The sequence below is a fragment of the Conger conger genome, chromosome 13, assembly GCF_963514075.1.
Source record: "Conger conger chromosome 13, fConCon1.1, whole genome shotgun sequence".
NCBI classification, from domain to species: domain Eukaryota; kingdom Metazoa; phylum Chordata; class Actinopteri; order Anguilliformes; family Congridae; genus Conger; species Conger conger.
In genome coordinates this window covers 7,912,991-7,932,256 of record NC_083772.1, presented here as the reverse complement: position 1 = coordinate 7,932,256, position 19,266 = coordinate 7,912,991, and the positions used below count along the sequence as shown (strand labels likewise).

Here is a 19,266-nt window from a genome sequence, read left to right as displayed (position 1 = left end):
CTGCCCACACTGCCAAAAGTACCAAAACCTGGTTCAATGACCATGGGATTACTGTGCTTGATTGGCCAGCAAACTCACCTGACCTGTGAGACATGAGACCGAACAATGCAGAAGAGCTGAAGGCTGCTATTGAAGCATCCTGGTCTTCCATAACACCTCAGCAGTGCCACAGGCTGATCGCATCCATGCCACGCCGCATTGAGGCAGTAATTCGTGCAAAATGGGCCCAAACCAAGTACTGAGTACATATGCATGATTATACTTTTCAGAGGGCCAACATTTCTGTATTTAAAATCCTTTTTTGATTGATTTCATGTAATATTCTAATTTTCTAAGATTTTGAATTTGAGGTTTTCATAAGCTGTAATAATAATCATCAAAATATAAATATAACAAATAAAGGCTTGAAATATCTTGCTTTGCATGTAATTTGTCTATGTAATATATTAGTTTCACCTTTAAAGTTGAGTTATTGAAACAAATGAACTTTTGCACGATATTCTAATTTTTCGAGTTTCACTTGTATACCGGCAATAGTCAAGCTCACTGCAACGTTAAATCCCGCGTTTACCACAATAGCCGCCACACCTGGAATATGTACACGTTTTGTGCAGCGCTGGATACACTTGTAATGCATTAAGCACCAGTTTTCACTGCGCTGCTTAAGATCTGCCTCTTTCGCAAAACGCGGTTTCGTAGGAATTCCCATTCGCTGATTTGGCAGTGAGCTGTACCCTTCGTAAATAGGACGTTTATTTCAGGCAGACTGCGGCCGCACCAACACACTCTCGTCAGGCCGCATTCTGCACTGCGAGCTGCACGTGAATCTGGCCTTTTCGTTACAAACGTTTCGCCTTCTTTTTCACCTACATAAAACAAAGGAATAATTGGCAGAATAATTTAAACATTTCATTACCGTCTGCTCATGCCACAGCACCATGCACAGAAAAGTAAGACAGCATTGCTTATGTCCATTTTCAAATGGATCAATCACGGTGGTGGTTTCATGTAATATTCCTCCTGTTAGGTCAATGACACAAATGAAACAGCAGAGGATCCTTGACTTGAGGTAGCAACAAACAGCAACAACAAATTAAAATTCCCCTTTACTTTACTTTAATTAACTTTACTTTACTTTAATTCCCCTGAATTATAGTAAAGTGGATTTTAAGAATAAAGACATTTTAGGTGAGGATCGAGCCGTCTAAACATACTGCATGCCACTGGCTATGGTTGAATCCTGTGATAAGCCATAATTTAACCAATTAAAGAACACTGCACAAGATAATATAACGCAGACAGTTTAGCCATCTCATGAGAGCCATCGACTTAAATGTGGTCATGCTACTGAGCTGCTGTCTGCTCTCGCCAGAGCTGTTGAGGCAAAGAACGAATGACACTGTGTCTTATCTTCTAAAGGGGCGTTCACACACATTCCCATACTCCACCCAGAATTTGCAAGCTCCACAGTAAATAGTGAGAAGAGCAACATTATGTCAGAAATAGCTACGTATAGCATAAAGACTCAAATGTCTCATACTCACATTCCCAGGACATTGAATCAATTAGATCCACTAATGCGTTCATTCTTATAATGCAGCGAATGGTAAATTATAATTCATAAACAGGATAGAGCTTTTAATGGATCAAATCGTAGACAGACTGTTGAAATAGCAAGAAGGGTGCTAACCGCTGAAAGTGTGGGCACCTGGTCGTTGAAATTGAACAATTTGCGGGAAATGAACAATTCCACAATGAGAGATTTGGCAATGAGCCAAAGCTCCATCGTGTTAATTAGATTAAGGAAAAACGTTCTGAATGAATTTAAGCACATTTCAGAACCTTAATTGATTCACCTAAAAAGAATCATCAGATTTGAGCACAGTGTGTATTTTTGAGCTGAATACTGAGCAGCACTTTAAGGACAAACTGCACTAACATGAGAATTTATTCAATATAAATATGCTGGTGACTCACCCTACACACCCAAATGGTCTATATTGGTCCCCTCATGATTTAATGCCATTCCTGATTCTCTAGAGACCCCAATAGTTAAACATGTACACAGCTCAAGACATTAAAGGCATGCATGCAACGTTCACCTCCTGGCACAGGGAGGGAGTCACGTTCTGCTCACCCTTTTACCCTGAACAGCAGCACAGTTCTGGAGGCTTACAATTCAAAATGATTTCTACTATATAAAAAAATGAAATGTTGAAATCAAGGTTTTAGGTTTCCTGGAACTCCTGTACAGTACACGTCACCACTTCACTTGTCCACTGACGGATTTCGAAGGACGCAATGACCAAAGCTAAGCTTTGCTTTCTTCCGTTTTCTTCATAATTAAGCTTTAGTGCAGTCCGTCCTTGATAAAAACAGAGATATTTTTCCTTTGAAAGAGATCAAGGATACATTGAGAAAAAGGATATTTTATTTGTTCTCGGGGATATAGACTCAGTGACCACTTCATTAGGTTTGACCTGTACACCAGCTTGATAATGCAAGTATTTAATCAGCCAATCATGTGGGAGCAACTAAATGCATAAAGGCATGCAAACGTGGTCAAGGGGTTCAGCTGTTTTTTTAGACCAAATGTCAGAAGGGGTGGGGGGTATAACAAGAGACTATGTTATATGGTATGCAAGTAGAGCATTAATTGAGACAGATGTATAGTACTTTTTGTGGTATATTATCATTCACTTTATTTATTTATTGAGGTACTTCCATTTGATACCATTGTAGGGGCACTGGAACTACAATACTGTCTCAAAAGTCTTAGGCACCTGTATAACATTCTGATAAGATTCTTTCAAAAATAATTAAATGAAAGGTCCTAAATAAATACTATACATTTGACATTACATTTCTGTAATTCGGCAGAATAGTTCAAATCAGTATTTTTTGTGACCACCCTTCGGCGTTAAAACTGCATAATTTCTCTGAGGTAGCCAACACTGTCCTGCAGTTCTATAAGGCAGCAGGGATGTTGTTCCAAGCATGTTGGAGAACTTGCCACAGTTCTTCTGCAGACTTTGGTTGGCTCCTTGCTTCTGATCTCAGACAGCCTTGATCAAGTTTTTATGTAAAAAGTAGTCAATTGCTTGCAGTAATATGTTACTTTTTTAAATTAAATACAAAAATGTCTCTGTAAAATAAAATCTTTCGGAAAATTTGGAAATCGCAAATGTGTTCTTTCATACTAACACACTCACAAAAATAAACATATATATAATAAAGTCGAGGGTGCCTAAGACTTCTGCACAGTACTGTATATTTGACCATTAATATTTATATTATCAATTGAGATTCCACATTTCTGGTAAGATATTTTAGATAATAGTATTTTCTGAGACTGATTACTTATTGCACTTATACACCCACCTATTGGTGTATAACAATTGGTGCCCTACATGAGACGGATACATTTTAATTATCTATCGTCACATTTCTATAGTCAGAGGTATATGTGCAGGTTCAGCTTGTGCAGGCATTGCGGATTCTGTCTCTCAGTTTGTATTTGGAGCTGTTGCAATGTGTAACTGCACATCATTGAGACACAAATCAGTGCTTACAGTGGACGTTCACCACTCCAAATGTAATGCACATATACAAACAGCAGCACTTGAACACCACAATAAAAACCATTAATCTGGCTTCCATTAAATTGTAATGCAAATGAAAATAACCACTGCAAAGTTACATTTGATTTGAAACCTGTGGCATACATTAAACCTTTTAAATTCATGAGAAGAAAAACTTGAAGGACAATGAAGAAATATTTTTCAGTTGAAGATGATACAGATTTGGATGAGTGGCTTACTATTTGTGTGTCTCATAAATGACTCTTTGCAAGTTCTACAAGAGTGTGTGTGTGCGTGTGTGTATATGCATACTGTCTCTGTGTGTCATGTAATTATGTTTTAGGGTTTTGCACATGCAAACAACTGTTGGATATTAAAAATAATATTAAATGTATGAATATAATAGAAATGACAAAGTCTACGCATGATTGCATTCAATATGAAACACTGGTCCCTGTGCACAATATAACCCCTGGCTTATGTTGTTGATTAAAAATCACTGTGGTGTGTAGCTACTGCAGTAATATTAATTTAGTGCAAGAGTGCACATCAGCTGAGCTTGAGGGGAACTATTAAGCCAATTAAACGGAGTATATGATGGAACCCAATTACTAATGACCCCCCCCCCCCCCAACACACACAGTAAAAGATGTCACATTTATAAAACAATTTTAAAATAAAAATGGTAAATGCATAAATGTGGTGTTATTACATAATGAAATTAACTAGCTGGGCAAAAACCTTGAACATTAACTAATGCCTTAATTACAAAGGGCTAAATATGGTTATGGTAATTACCACATGGTAATATGGTATAATTTTAATTCATAGTGTCAAGCGTTAGTGAGGTTTCTCTGCATTGGAGAAAGATTACCTTATTAACACCTTAATTTTGGGTTCACATAGTCAGGATTAATTTAGAGCCAATTCTGTTCAAGAGAGAGACATAATGTGATTCAGAAAGACCATTTTGAGACTTCAAAACTTGCTTTTTCCCCAACATTCAACCTATAATGAGCATCACTGTGAATTCAAGTGAGACACAGCCATTACCGCCAGTATTGCTCTGTTGCACGGGGAACGGAATGGAGCGAAAGACAAACAGGAGCGGTGAAGGGCTGTCCTTTAACTGCATGGAAACAGGGAAATCAATGCAAAATTGGAACATGCAAGCATAACGGAAAAGAAGGTAAATGACTCACCTCTGGCATCAAAGAATTCCTCATCGGAGCTGTCAACAGACTCGAGTGCAATGTTCTGCATCCGCCACTGGGAGGCGCTGAGCTTGCGGGTCGGAGCTGGAGAGCAGAGGAGGAATCGAGCTTTAAACGCCATTCAGGAAATATATAACCCAGCTCCTCGTAACTTTATATTCACAGATGGATCACATATTACAAATCCACATTATAGAGCATTAATCATTTCATTGTGACATCTTAATCTTACTTAGTGAGATAATTCTGCTAATTCAAGCAACACTTTATGTTGAGTTACCCGACACCTAGTGCAAAATTATTTATATTGTCTTGTTCATCACATTTCATCACCACATGCTCAAAGAAACCTTTTAGCAGCAATATTTATATGTTTTATTTGAAGAAGTGTTAATTTACATAATCATCTTTTAATGAACCAAGCTCTCTAAAGCAACAACTTTCATTTTATATTAAATACATCTATTTTTTTACATCACTTGCGGAATATTCACACAGCCTTTTAAGAAATCACAAGAGCAGCACTTTCACCTGAGGAACATTTCTACCTTGAGGAAGATGTCGTGCAGGATGTGGAAAACTGATTCATGCCTTTGTAAGGTTCAAGGTTGTTTCAAGGTTGGATTACTGCAATGCTTCATTTCCAGGTGGCACTAATTCAGCCTTGAAACATCTTCAAATTGTACAGAATGTACATCTCTTCATTACCTGCCTGTTAAATTTAGAGTTGACTACACGATTCTACTCCTAACATACTCTCTACAAGGCTTTAAATGCTTTCACTCCAGAATATCTTAGACACTTACTTATCCTCAATTCCGCTCCAAGATTGCTTCACCCATTTGAAAATTGTAAATATAACCAAAATTACAATGAGAGGCAGATCCTTCTCTTACGGAACTCATGGAATAATCTCCCTTTGCATGAATGGGCTTCAGACACCCTTAATCTTTATTAAGCACACGCTTTAATCAATCCTTCTTAGAAGATGTCTGGGAATCAGTTATGTGAGCAGGTTTGCTATTCATGATCACTCTCACGGTTCTGTTTTCTGCTGGCATGGCATAGAGCACTGGGACTTTTCCACATTACCCTCAGGCATCAACATATGCAGCAGTCAATCACATGATTATGCATATAGTGCCTAATCTTTATTCCAAGCCTTCTTCCTGGGGGGTTTTTGCCACCCAGAGTTTGCATACCGCTCATGCCCCGTCTCTCTCCTGGTTCAAGCCCACGCCAAGAGACAACCTGGAGGCCTAGATGCATCAAACGCCCCTCTGAATTGTATATTACTATACATCTCTGTGCTTGGACCGCCTGCAACCTGCCCAACCCATTTTATCACTTAGACATGGGAAGACAGGCTCCCACTCTGTATCTGGGTTCTTCTGATTGGGGAGTTTTTTTCCTTACCAGCGTTTAAATGTTTTTTTCTTCCCACTGGAGTGTTTCTATTTTTTAACTCAATTGCTCACTGTTTGGGGGTTCATGCCTGGTTTATTACTTAATATTTTTTTGCCCAATTTCCTTTTGTATTTCCACTGCAGTGTCTTTGTGACAGTGTCTCTATAAAAAACGCCATACAAACAAAATTTAATTGAACTGCATTGAGTTTCTCTGCCAGGGAGGCACAAACTGTACGAGACTTCTTGTCACTCGAACAGACTATGTTGTCTACACCTCTAATAATGAAGTCCCCCACTATCAACAACCCCCCCTCTTAGAGAATGTAGCAACCTGGGTGCCTGTAGCGTAGTGGTTAATGTGCATTACTGGGACCCACAAGGTCGGCGGTTCGATCCCTGGTGTAGCTACAATAAGATCCGCACAGCCGCTGGGCCCTTGAGCAAGACCCTTAACCCTGCATTGCTCCAGAGGAGGATTGTCTCCTGCTTAGTCTAATCAACTGTACGTCACTCTGGATAAGAGCATCTGCCAAATTCCATTAATCCATTAATGTAATGTAATGTGCCCTGAGGCTAAGTCCTCCCACACGCAGCGTCAAGGCCTAGAATCGAATTCGATTCCTCCCCGACGGGGAGTGCACGCCCTTTTCCCGCGCTTTGCGCCCTACTGCTACCCAACTCTCCGTCCTTGACCCCACGTGCCGGCCCATGACATACCGAGTGAGACACTCATATGGCCAACAACTGCCAAGCGGGCGTCATTATCCCGTACAACAGCCGCACGACCACTGCATTTCACACGCAGAGACCCGCTGACGCTTTTACAGTCCAGGCACACACCTGCAATCCCCAATCACCATGTTTCATTCTCAAAGATCACAGGTCTCAGACGAGTGTCAGGCTATTAGAGATGAATGCAGGCAGGATGTGGTATATTTGATTAATTGAATAGAGGTCAGAGCAGAGTATTTGCTATGTGCATAATGAAATGGCACAATTTAAGGATGGGCAACACATTTCACTCTCATCACGCTATTGGCATTTTCTGTGTATTCTGTGTAGTCCCATGTGCCGTTTATCTCTCAGTACCTCTGGTAGAATCGTGTTGGGTTCAGTAAATATGTTTAAAAATGTATTAAATGAGACTGTTATTCCCCCTTCTTCAAAGTGACCATGAGATTAGCTGCTCTGCTATACTGAACAACTGATTCATCCAGCTTGTATCACCAGCTTTGTAGATTTGAAGATCAGCAACTGGGAAAGTCTTAAATTAACCATTAATATATGAAAGCCCATAGATATATGCAAGGCATTAATAAACACATCACAGCTGGCAAGACATTTCCGGCAAATCTTTCACTTTCACGTTAAATAATTATTTTCATAAATCTATAAATCAGAAGTAAAGGGACTGCACGGTCTCCTTTTTAGTCCTTTTTTATTATTAAACATGTTACATTCATCTTATTCCTTCAGGTTACATCCTCTATCCATTTTGGATGATCACATGGTTTATATTCATTGAGTAAAGCAGAGTTCAATATTGAATTACAGTTGGTTGGCCAATGCTCGGCTAACGGACCACAGGGTTCTCCAGAACAGGAGGAGAACAATCGGCTAGCAGACCACAGGGTTCTACAGAGAGGAGGTGAACAATCGCCTAGCAGACCACAGGGTTCTACAGAGAGGAGGTGAACAATCGGCTAGCAGACCACAGGGTTCTACAGAGAGAAGGTGAACAATCGGCTAGCAGACCACAGGGTTCTACAGAGAGGAGGTGTACAATCGGCTAGCAGACCACAGGGTTCTACAGAGAGGAGGTGTACAATCGGCTAGCAGACCACAGGGTTCTACAGAGAGGAGGTGAACAATCGGCTAGCAGACCACAGGGTTCTACAGAGAGGAGGTGAACATTAAGCTAGCAGACCACAAGGTTTCACCCATAGATTGTATAAAAATAGGTTCTACCGCAGGCAGGAATAAAGAGTGAAGGGTGGGGGGGGGGGGGGGGTGATGCCCATGGCAGCTAATGGGGGATACATTTTTTTTTGGGCAATGTTAAATTTGCAATTCCATTTCCCCAGGAGAGCACAAGCTGCGCTGATGAAAATGATAAAATAACAACCTCTCCTCAAAGAAGCAATAAAGAGATCTAATCACTTCTTTTTGAAAAGACTAATTTTCATAGGTCCCCTGAAATTTCTGTATCATGTAGGACCTGTTATATAAGAAATGCTTCAAAGGCTTCAGAGATAAATGCTCGGATGCTGCATTTCTATTCAAGACTGACCTCAACTGACAAGCATGTACAGTAAAAAAAAAAAAAAGAACAAGAACATTACAAATTACATCGAAGAGGTACTGTACAAACTGACATGTTTCTTTAAGGAAACAATTTTGCATCCCCATATTTATCAGGACGCCAACAAACCATCCGTGTTCTTTTCACAGGCTTACAATCCAAAATGGCCGGACATGAAGAAAATGGTAAATGGCAGGCATTTATATAGCGCCTTTATCCAAAGCGCTGTACAATTGATGCTTCTCCATTCACCCATTCATACACACACTCACACACCGACGGCGATTGGCTGCCACGCAAGGCAGCAACCAGCTCATCAGGAGCATTTGGGGGTTAGGTGTCTTGCTCGGGGACACTTCGACACAGCCCGGGCAGGGGATCAAACCAGCAACCCTCCGACTGCCAGACGACTGTTCTTACTGCCTGAGCCATGTCGCCCCCTAGTAGTATTAAACCTGTTTATAACTTCCAAACCATAATTTATTGGTCATAACTCTCTTCATTTTCTCCCACCTACCATTAAGCTACTCACAATCTCACTGGAAGCTGTCACTTCTCATCGAGGCATTGGAAGATAACGTTTCTATCATATATGGATTATCATGGATTAGATTACAATATATTGCATACGGAGAATGGCCACTGATGTGCGCAAGTTTCTCTCCAACCTTCTCCAACCTAACTCCTGCATGTTGGAGGATGACAGAAAATACAGAATGACTAAACAGACTCAAGCAGCTTTGCTACACAATCTAAAATCCCAGTCTGACACACCCTCAGTAGTGATACCACAGTTAAGAAGATTCCCTGTCATTTTGTAAAACACAGTCTTCTTGCATAATTTATTTCAGTCTACCACTGATTGAACGGACCTGGTAAACACACACACAAAAAAACCATTCATGTAATGGCACAAGAGGACCGTCAGGGCTGCGACATTAATGACTCATTGTTGTCAAAATGTTATTTCTAATACGCTCATTTCCAAAAAGCTTCCAATAGTGACCAACTGGGATTCCCCATTAGAAGGATTTTTTTTAGGTATAAAGTAGCCCATAAGGCAGTAAGGCAATGCAATGTACTGTAGCAGTAACTCAACTTCTGAAACTACAACCGCTCACTAACTTTCACCACATTGCAGGGATTTAAGCCCCACAGTCCGGATGAGGCTCAGTGCCACAGCACAGGAGTTTGAAGGTTGCCACTTCATCACCACTTTAAAGCAGCCGGGCTTCTCATCTTAGCAAGAGAAAATGAAAACAACATCCAGGCCATTGCTCTGAACTGACTGATATGCTTCACATACATGGCGCGGCCTGTAGCGTAGTGGTTAAGGTCCATAACTGGGAAGTCGGTGGTTCAATCCCCAGCGTAGCCACAATAAGATCCGCACAGCCGTTGGGCTCTTAACCCTGCATTGCTCCAGGGGAGGATCAACCTAATCAACTGTACGTCACTCTGGATAAGAGCGTCTGCCAAATGCCATTATTGTAAGAAAAAAAACTCAGTAAAGTTGAAAGTTTTCCATACCACCAAGTAATCGTTAGTTTCAAATGAAGGATATTTAAAGAAGGGGATCTGCTACACTGCTACACACCTAGGCTTGTCTCAAGGGGATTGTCATCTTTTTTTGTTTTGTAGCCAACCAGTGTGGGGCTAGGGCATTTACCCCTGGGTTCTGGCTACACAAATACCAATGCCAGTTTATGAACTGTGAACACATAAGAGTAATGAACTACAAATGTTCCTCTGATAAAATGGCTGTAGTTAAAAATGTCCTGCTGACATCAGGGGCAGAAAATGAATACGGTTTACCAAGTTAAGGATCTTATCAACAAAATTTGGGCAACCCTGGTCAAAAAGCTTTTTACGATGAAAATCCAAGTGAACAGAAGCAAACCTGACCTATTAGTGGTACAAAGTTAAACATGACACATTTCTTCAAATTTTAAAGAAAGGTTACTTCTTATTTTCATTTTTTTTACAGTTTACAGTATTTATTTTACTTTACAGGAGAAAGTTTAACTCTGTAGCACGTACATCTGTACCATTTCAGCGTTTGCGTTCGATCACGTACAGATGCATTGTAACAGACATTTAAACCAGGGGTGGCCAAATGTTTGCACCCCACTGTAGATTCCATTAGAAATCTGGCCCAAAGGCACATCCATGTGGAACCAAGCCTCCAGAAAAATGACATTTCGTACCAATCTGCTGCCATTGATTTGTATCGAATGAGAGCAATGAATATTTTACTACTACAATGCTTTCTGAAATATCAGAGCATTATCACAACTATCTTTACAACTCTATTGTCACTGTACTTGTTTTTATGGGTTTTAAAAAGGTCTTAAATATAAATATAATAGAATATAAACAAGCCCTGCATGCATTTACAGTAGCGTGAAAACACTATTTACTTGCCCGTTCTTGGGCGTGTTCAAGTCATCTGAAGTGCATTCAAGCGTCCAGTTTTTAAAAGAATCAAATCAGCTTCTCGCTATTAATAGGCAAAGGCAGACCACTTTATGACACAGGTGGGACATGAATTGAATACGTTATTATTTAAAACCTTAAATAATAAAACGGCAAACAGATAAGGTGAAATATTCTCATTGCACTCAATCAAGTTTGGACCAGTATACAGGAGAATTAACCCACAGTGGTTGTCAAAATGGGCGGCTCTCCGCCGGTGTGGGCGCAGGTTGCACACACCTTTCTCTTACTATTTACTCCGCTGAAATATAAAATTATGAATTGGCCAAGGAAGCGAATGTAAAAACCACCCAAGGGCGTATAAGATATTATACAATTATCCTATTACACTGACAGGCACTCCGCTGACTGGCATTCCAACAGATTGCTCGAACCTGGTCGAAGTGAGGTGAGTCGCAGATTCCCAACCTGTTAACATCGGTACAATTCTAAGAAAGAACAAATCGCAATATTTTACAGGTATGTCCTTTTATAAATATGTCTCTTATTTACCTTTTCCTTTCGTCTCTTTTGCCATCTCGTCTTGCGCGTAATTAGCAGCTGAGGTGGCTCGCTTATCTGCGTGTTTTCAGTGTTGTCGGTCTTCAGGCTTGGGGCGCCTCCTCTCCCGTCCTCGCGCCCGTACCCTGGGAGCCGCTCGAGACTCTGCTCACAGAGGATCAGCACGTATCTGCGCAGCCTGTCTTGTGCACCGCGCCGCAGCAACTGGACGCGCTGACCGATGCCCTCGTTTTTCCATTGACCCGGGATCGCAAATTATGTGTTTGTACATGTGAAGAAATAAACTCATGCCCCCGCTTTATGAATTGCATTGTATTCACAAATATAACAGATATCCAGGGACTAGTGTTCGACTGCCTCAAGTGGCGGATTGCACTTTCACGCAGCGGTGTTTTTTAGCTTAAAGTGCGGCTGAAATAAAACCGCACTGTAGCCTAGTCTCGATTGAAAAGCGTGTTTGCTCAAAAAATAGTTTGAATTGAAATGACCGACAACTTGGCAACAGTTCGTGAGAGAAGTGGGGAAATGTTTCTAATTGCTCAAAAAATGTGTTAAAGCCAATACCTAGGTAAAGTATTACCTAATACTTTATCAGTATTAGCTGGATTCAAATGATTAGTGAAGTGAAGAAAATCGCTAACTTTATATCTAGATGGAAGCAGACATCAATACCTCAGTAAATTATAATCTTGCAATTATCTTAAAATACAAATAAATAAATCACTAATGTGTAGCACATGGGTGCAATTCCGCTTTAGGAGTTTGTGCCAACTTCTGCTCTTAAATTTTTTTTTTTTTTTTTTTTTTTGCGGATTTCTTTGCTTTTTTCTCCCAATTTGGTAGCCAGTTATACCCCGTCTAATTCAATTAGGGCTGGCATTGGATGCACCGCCCACACCCCGTCCCTCGGCGGCCCTACGAGAGCGACACGCCTTCTTCAAGCCGTCTCGCCACATGCTGGTAGCCGTGATTCCGAGGCGCCCGAGGTGCTTTTTGTGCGGCGATCTACTGACCCTGCCAGGTCCCTCCCCCTGGAGCGGCGAGCCAATTATGCTGCTCCACGTGAGCCGGCCAAACTTGGCTTTTGGCAGGACCGAGAATCGAACCCCGGTCTCCGGTGTGCAACTGCAGCGAACTGCATGCCTTTCAATTGCCCAATGATCCGATGCCATTCAATCGGCCAATGATCCGATGCCTTTCAATCGGCCAATGAACCGATGCCTTTCAATCGGCCAATGAACCGATGCCTTTCAATCGGCCAATGAGCCGATGCCTTTCAATCAGCCAATCTGTCTTTATTTCAGATGGCACAGTTTACAATCCTGTATCTAAAGAAGACATTCATTCCATTAAATTCGGTTTCCCTTAAGAGTGAACCTTGTGGTTCCAGTCATGTTTTGAATTCACAGGAAAAGACAAAATGCTTTTTCATTTTCATTTTCATATTTATTACAAATATAAATACATGGTTTTCATTTATAATAAATAAGGAATATCACATTTGAACATATTCATTATTACACAGCAAACGCAAAACCAAAAAAAAAAAAACGGTAACCTGCTTAAAAGGAAACGCTGAGATTCAGAAACACCAAAGTGATGGAAAAAAGATTTGGAGGATACTACATTCATAAATCATCACATTCTCTCAAATAACAGCCATGTGTCTGCATTACATTCAGACAAAGCCCCCTGCTTAAGTCCTGGCTAAAACACAATATGATTCCATTAATGACTGGATTAATCAAAGCACCTGACAAACTTGCAACACTGTAAAACGGGATCCAAACTATTTGTTATGACAAGGCACGTTAAACGATTAGACCCTTTTCAGAGCCTGGACCTTTACATTTTACAAAACACTCCATTACCATCCCTCTCATTTAGCGATTAATAAATTACGTATAAAAATGTTTTCCTAAGGGAACAGAATACACAGGGACTACAGAGTAAAGCCTGTCTCTGAATGCACTGCATTTGTCACACAAACTAAACAGCTTTTGAAACAGGCAAATGTAGGAATAAAAAAGACCTAAATTTATAATGTGGGACACACACACACACACACACACACACACACACACACACACACACACACACACACACACACACACACACACACACACACACACACACACACACACACACACACACACACACACACACACACACACACACACTTTCTCTCAAGCATGGCAATATTTTTCCAAGACTGAAAGAAAGGTCAGCTGGAAATGGCGGGTGAGCCTGCTCTGAGCGAGAGGGGGGAGACGCTGTGCACTGTGGGAATGAGGAGGACCAGCACTGAGACCCCAATCAGTGGGACCAGCTTTACAGCACCCGGGCCAATAAAAATGACTCATCACAAACCCCTCCCAACTCAGTACTGCCAGTAATACACAAGTAAACTTCAGCCAGTCTTCAGTGGAATGAGATGAGCTTACTTTGTACCCGAGAGAAACTTCCAGGCTTACGAGGTGAGGAGTCCGTTCACAGGAAAACCGCTCAAACTGGGGCTTCCCCTGCCCCCATCCTGGGGTGCAAGGGAGACCCCAGCAGACCCTGTAGCTCACCAGGATCAGGGCTAGTATAATAGCCTATATTGCCTGCAACTCAGCTGAATAGTGGCAATTCCCAGTCTCCTTGTGAAGCCAGCATTAACAATCAGCGCACTGCGTTACCTAAAAATATGCCTACACGAGTCAGTGCAGTTGCATTGCAAATGAACCAAGTGGTGCTCTCGGCTGTTACACAGCTTGGCCCATTGCATTCAGCAAGCAGCTGTCGTGTGGATCGGGCCTGCAATCAGAACCACAGGGTAAACTCATTTAACCCCGCGTCCTCTAACAAGGACATTACATTTTGCCTTCCCTGAGCTCTACACAGTATTTCTCCTGACATATGGGGCATTCAATTAAACTTGAAATAAAATATACATTTTCTCAATTTTCACTGCAACACTGTTTTTCTCATTCAGGACACCTGTATTACATCCAAAACATAAAAATAAAAATAAATTAAATCCTGGGTGAAATGTATACTAAAAGAAAAATAATTATTTTAGTTTAGGACGTAAAAAAAAACGAATGCCAAAAATGACTATGAAGTCGCAGAGACAAAAAAGAGAGAAGCAAGTTCAGCTGCACTGCATTTTGTCAGCAAGGTTTCTGTCCTGGACTGACGTTTATTTGCAGTCAGGCCTGCATGCTTCAGTACCCATACCAGGTGACTGCACACAGTTTTTAAAGAAAAGCTCTTTAAATGTCGACTCTTCCAATGTCCTCTGTACTGACCCTTTCACTTCATGCGATGGTTAGTTGGCCTGCGATAAACTCATTATTATTGGCCTCTCTGTATCCAATCTATTACAGCAAGCTGCTAAGAGTTCACCAAGGCTCACACTGAATAACAGCTTAAAAAGAAAACAGTCCTTTAAATATAGCTACAGCTCTGCTACTGACTGTTGGTTGTACCCTGAGGAGCCATACCCGATAACTGCTTCCTTTTAGTAGAAGATCAATGAGGAAAAAAATACCAGGGCTGCACAATATCGAATGTTTTTTTTTTACGGATAATAAAAATAACCGCCGCCTTGGGACACACAGGCAATCTTTTGTCTTTTTTTCTGTAATCATACCTGGTGCAGTAGAAAACAAACTTCATAAACCATGTGAAATGCTTCTGGGAGAAAAAAACCCAAAAAAACACCATCACTGATATAAATATATTGGGTGTTGATAAGACGATCAGCAGCAAGGTTGTTCTATGTGATCATGTGATTTATGTTTTAAATCACAGGGAAGCTGCAAGGCCTTGGTGCTGATTGGCTCTCTTATCAGCACCCAACAGACATCAGCAGTTTGGATGTTTACTAGCATATCAGGTATGGTTAAAGAAAAAAAGGTGAAAGATCCTCTGTACGGCCCATGGTGGTTATTCTTATTACGGCAAAAAAAACAAAAAAAAAAGTGTTGAAATCTCATTGGCTGGACAGGGTAAACTGCACCTGAAAACAGAATTTCTATTGGCTCTCCTTGGCTGTGTGGTGTTTCTATTGGCTCTCCTAGGCTGTGTAGTGTTTCTATTGGCTCTCTTCCACTGTGTAGTGTTTCTATTGGCGGTCCTTGACTGTGTGGTGTTTCTATTGGCTCTCTTTCACCATGTGGTGTTTCTATTGGCTCTCTTCCGCTGTGTGGCATTCCTATTGGCTCTCCTTGGCTGTGTGATGTTTCTATTGGCTCCCGTTCGCTGTGCGGGGTGTGAGAGGCGAATGGCGGGGCTGCAGGAACTCGGAGGTGAAGACAGCCTCGGCGTACTCCTCACACACGTCCTGGAACTCTACAGCAACGTCGGCAAGCGCCTCCTCCATCAGCTCTTCTGCAAGGCTGAGGGACAGACACAGGTCAGCAGGGCAGACACAGGTCAGCAGGGCAGACACAGGTCAGCAGGGCAGACGTAGGTCAGCAGGACAGACGTAGGTCAGCAGGGCAGACGCAGGTCAGCAGAGCAGACGTAGGTCAGCAGGGCAGACGTAGGTCAGCAGGGCAGACGCAGGTCAGCAGGGCAGACGCAGGTTAATCAGCAGAACAGAGGGACAAAGTCAAGGAGATAGAGATCAGTGGGACAGAAAGGTAGACAGTTTCTTACTCAAGAGATAGAAACAGACACTGATACTCACATCGCTACTTTGTAACCTATGGTACTGCTGCTTTTCGTTCCTAGCTGATAGCTTCTGACTCTTTATTTCAGTCTTATTAATGACGTTAGAGTGGAAGAGTCAGCAACACTGCTGGCATAAAGGCTCACTTTTGAGTGTGCCTGGACAAAACTGCCCATTTATCCCTCCCATTAGAGCTAATCTTTGTATACATGTAAATCTTTAGCAATTATTCAACATTTTACCACCAATTTTACTACCGATTTAAACAGTAGCTCAAAAAAGCCCCCAGTTCACATACACTGGATATTTTCTGAAATGGCACAGAAAGCTTCATTTTCTTGTTCAAAGAGCAGTATTGCTGCCAATCAGACCGGCGTTGCTATAGGGATGTTGTGAACAATAGTGAAGTAGCAGTGCAGCCTTTGAAAAAATAAAAAATAAAAATGCTATTTAAAATCTGAACTCCTGCCGTGCTAGAAATGGGTCCAGACCATACTTACACATTTATGACACGTCTGCAACCTGACAAAAGGCATTTTTGCAGAAGTTGCACAAAGGCGCGAGTGCATATTAAATGTGAGAAAGTAAAAGCGGGGTCTGATCTGAGATACTGGGGTCAGGATAATGGCTAATGCCATTTTTAAAACCTGAAAGGGGAAGGCAAGTACATGAGAACTTACAGAATGTGCATTTCACCAGATGAAGAAAAACAGGTGTTAAGTTTTATTCAGGGATTCTCATAACCAACACCTTCCATGAAGGTGACAAGAATCACACACATTCTTCTCTTCAGATTCAGAACATGGCCTCACCACAAAATCTACTGCTGACTTCCAGTAATAAGCCTCAAAAGACAGGAAATTAAATTGATCAGCCCTAATGCTAACATCAGCCTGTTCTCCATCAAAGTATCAGCACTGATCTCTGACAACATGCTGCTCTACGTCAATGTACAACATGTTGGTAGATTCAAACCTCTCGAAGAATTCACAATCTTAGAGTAGTTCACTGTAAAGTGTATTGGCAATTTTGTATTTTAAAGTTAGTTCAAAATACTTATCATGACTTTTCTAAAGCATGTTATATTTCTAACATGTCCACGTGTCCTATTTGGGACCACATATCTTGTATCACTCTTTCAATAGACCAACCTAATAAACCAACATAGGTGGCGATTTAGCTGTAATTTGGTCTATTTTTGGCCGCCCCTTTCTTTACTGTATCCGACACGTTTTCACAAATTGAGTGCTTGCCACTGAGTGCTTGCTTGGACAGTAAGTAAGTAAGTAAGTACATTTTATTTATATAGCACCTTTCACAGACAGAGTCTGTGAGTCACAGGATCAAAAATAAATAAGTAAGTAACAATAATAATACATAAAAGAACATTCAATAAAACCAACAAATCACAAATAAACGAACAGTCACAAAAACGGCTAGATGAACGCCTGTCTGAAAAGATGTGACTTTAGCTGCCTCTCAAAAATTTCCACAGACGCCACAGCGTTTAAGTCCGGTGGAAGACAATTCCACAATTTAGGTGCCACCGATTCGAAGGCTCGGTCACCCTTAGTTTTGAGCCTAGTGCGAGGGACAACCAGTAAGCCCTGGTCAGAAGACCTCAGAGACCTGCTGGCAACATATGGGTGGAGGAGACCACGAAGGTAAGCAGGTGCCTGACCATGGAGGGCTCTATATGTGATGACAAGAACCTTGAACTGGATCCTGAAATTGACAGGTAGCCAGTGTACGGAGACCAAGATTGGAGTGATATGACATGATATGACTGGCTGCTGCTAGCCTACTCCATGTGCTATGTAATGTCATCTAGCTACCAACTGCACGCCATAACGTTGCTGAACATAACTGTCGCATGTTCATTTAGAACTTTAGATTAGCCTCATTCATGTTAGCATTGTGTCTCCACATGTTAAATCTATGTACAATTCATCGTCAAAATTCCTATCTTTGAGGTCAAATTCAAATGTAATAAAATGTTCAGTCATGAAAATTAGAAAAAGCACATACATTTCCGACAGAATGAGTGGTCTTGTGTTCGGATCTGTTGGAATTTTTTATGCTCAATTTTAGGGGTATCCATAGCACAGACATGGCGCAGCGTAGCTATACCAAAATCAGCTGGCGAGCACGTTGCTATTGTAGTAGACCTGCAAAATGGCATTGAGATCGGTTTTGAAACAAGTGAGATGTTGAGGTTTGAATTTAGATATTTTCAGTGGAAGAGCCAACCAATGCAAACATATGAGCTACCGCACTCACTACAGTCTAATCAGAAACATGTGGCCATTTTTCCACCACAGTACTTTTAGGACACAACTTGCCCAGCAGCCAATAATGCTTGTGTGAGAACAAAAGCCGGAGAGTACCTGGTCATACCCTGGCTGAAAGCAGCCTCGATACTGTATCTAGAAACTCGAAGAGTACCAGAGAGAGTCTTCCTCTCGCTCTCAATCGCTCTCAATCACTCTCATCTTATCTCTCTCATGTTCAGAGTAATGAGGCCGATGGAGAGCTCTCTCCCTTCTCTATATTTTTCAGCCAATTTCAGCAGTGCATCTCACTTATACAAGAGTGAAGAAATGGAAACCTCTCCCACATCCTGTCTTTTGGGGCCATTTTGGAATTCTCCGTCACTCCGAAAATTGGTCAAATCCTTTTAGTTCCTGCCAGGGTGTGGGACACACGTGCTCTGTGTCCTGCACAAACCCGCTCCACCCCGAACACTACGGCAGACTCAGCACCACGACCATCCGGTCAACACCATGGACAGCGGGGCAAAGCAGTTTTGCTTGGCCCAGAGTGGTTGAGCACCGTGGACAGCGGTCCACAGTGGTTGAGCACCGTGGACACTGGCCCAGAGTGGTTCAGCACCGTGGACAGCGGTCCACAGTGGTTGAGCGTGGCCAGGGCCAGAGACTGCTGCAGTGATTCAGCGAGAGGCAGCTTGTCTCCACAAACACCACCGGCTGCAGTCAGTCAGGGGCTCAACTAGGTTCCACCACCTCCACCCAAATCACCAACCCGCCAGTGCTATAGCTCAGAGCCAGACAGCCCGAAGCGCTACGTAAACCCTGAGACCTCC

General features: G+C 41.8%; 2 protein-coding genes across 2 annotated transcripts in view; one reads left to right on the top strand and one right to left on the bottom strand.

The window, feature by feature from the left end:
- The window catches only part of LOC133107812 (membrane-associated phosphatidylinositol transfer protein 3-like), a 54,455-nt gene extending 42,440 nt beyond the window's left edge, over positions 1-12,015 (bottom strand). Inside the window, exons 1-2 of the mRNA XM_061217013.1 lie at positions 11,495-12,015; positions 4,784-4,879 (exon numbers count right to left, since the gene is read on the bottom strand). Of these exons, the coding sequence (XP_061072997.1) occupies positions 4,784-4,879; positions 11,495-11,519 (121 nt within the window). The 5' untranslated portion in view covers positions 11,520-12,015. The remainder of the gene's footprint in view (positions 1-4,783; positions 4,880-11,494) is intronic.
- The window catches only part of glod4 (glyoxalase domain containing 4), a 137,449-nt gene that overhangs the window by 64,743 nt on the left and 53,440 nt on the right, over positions 1-19,266 (top strand). The window lies entirely within an intron of this gene.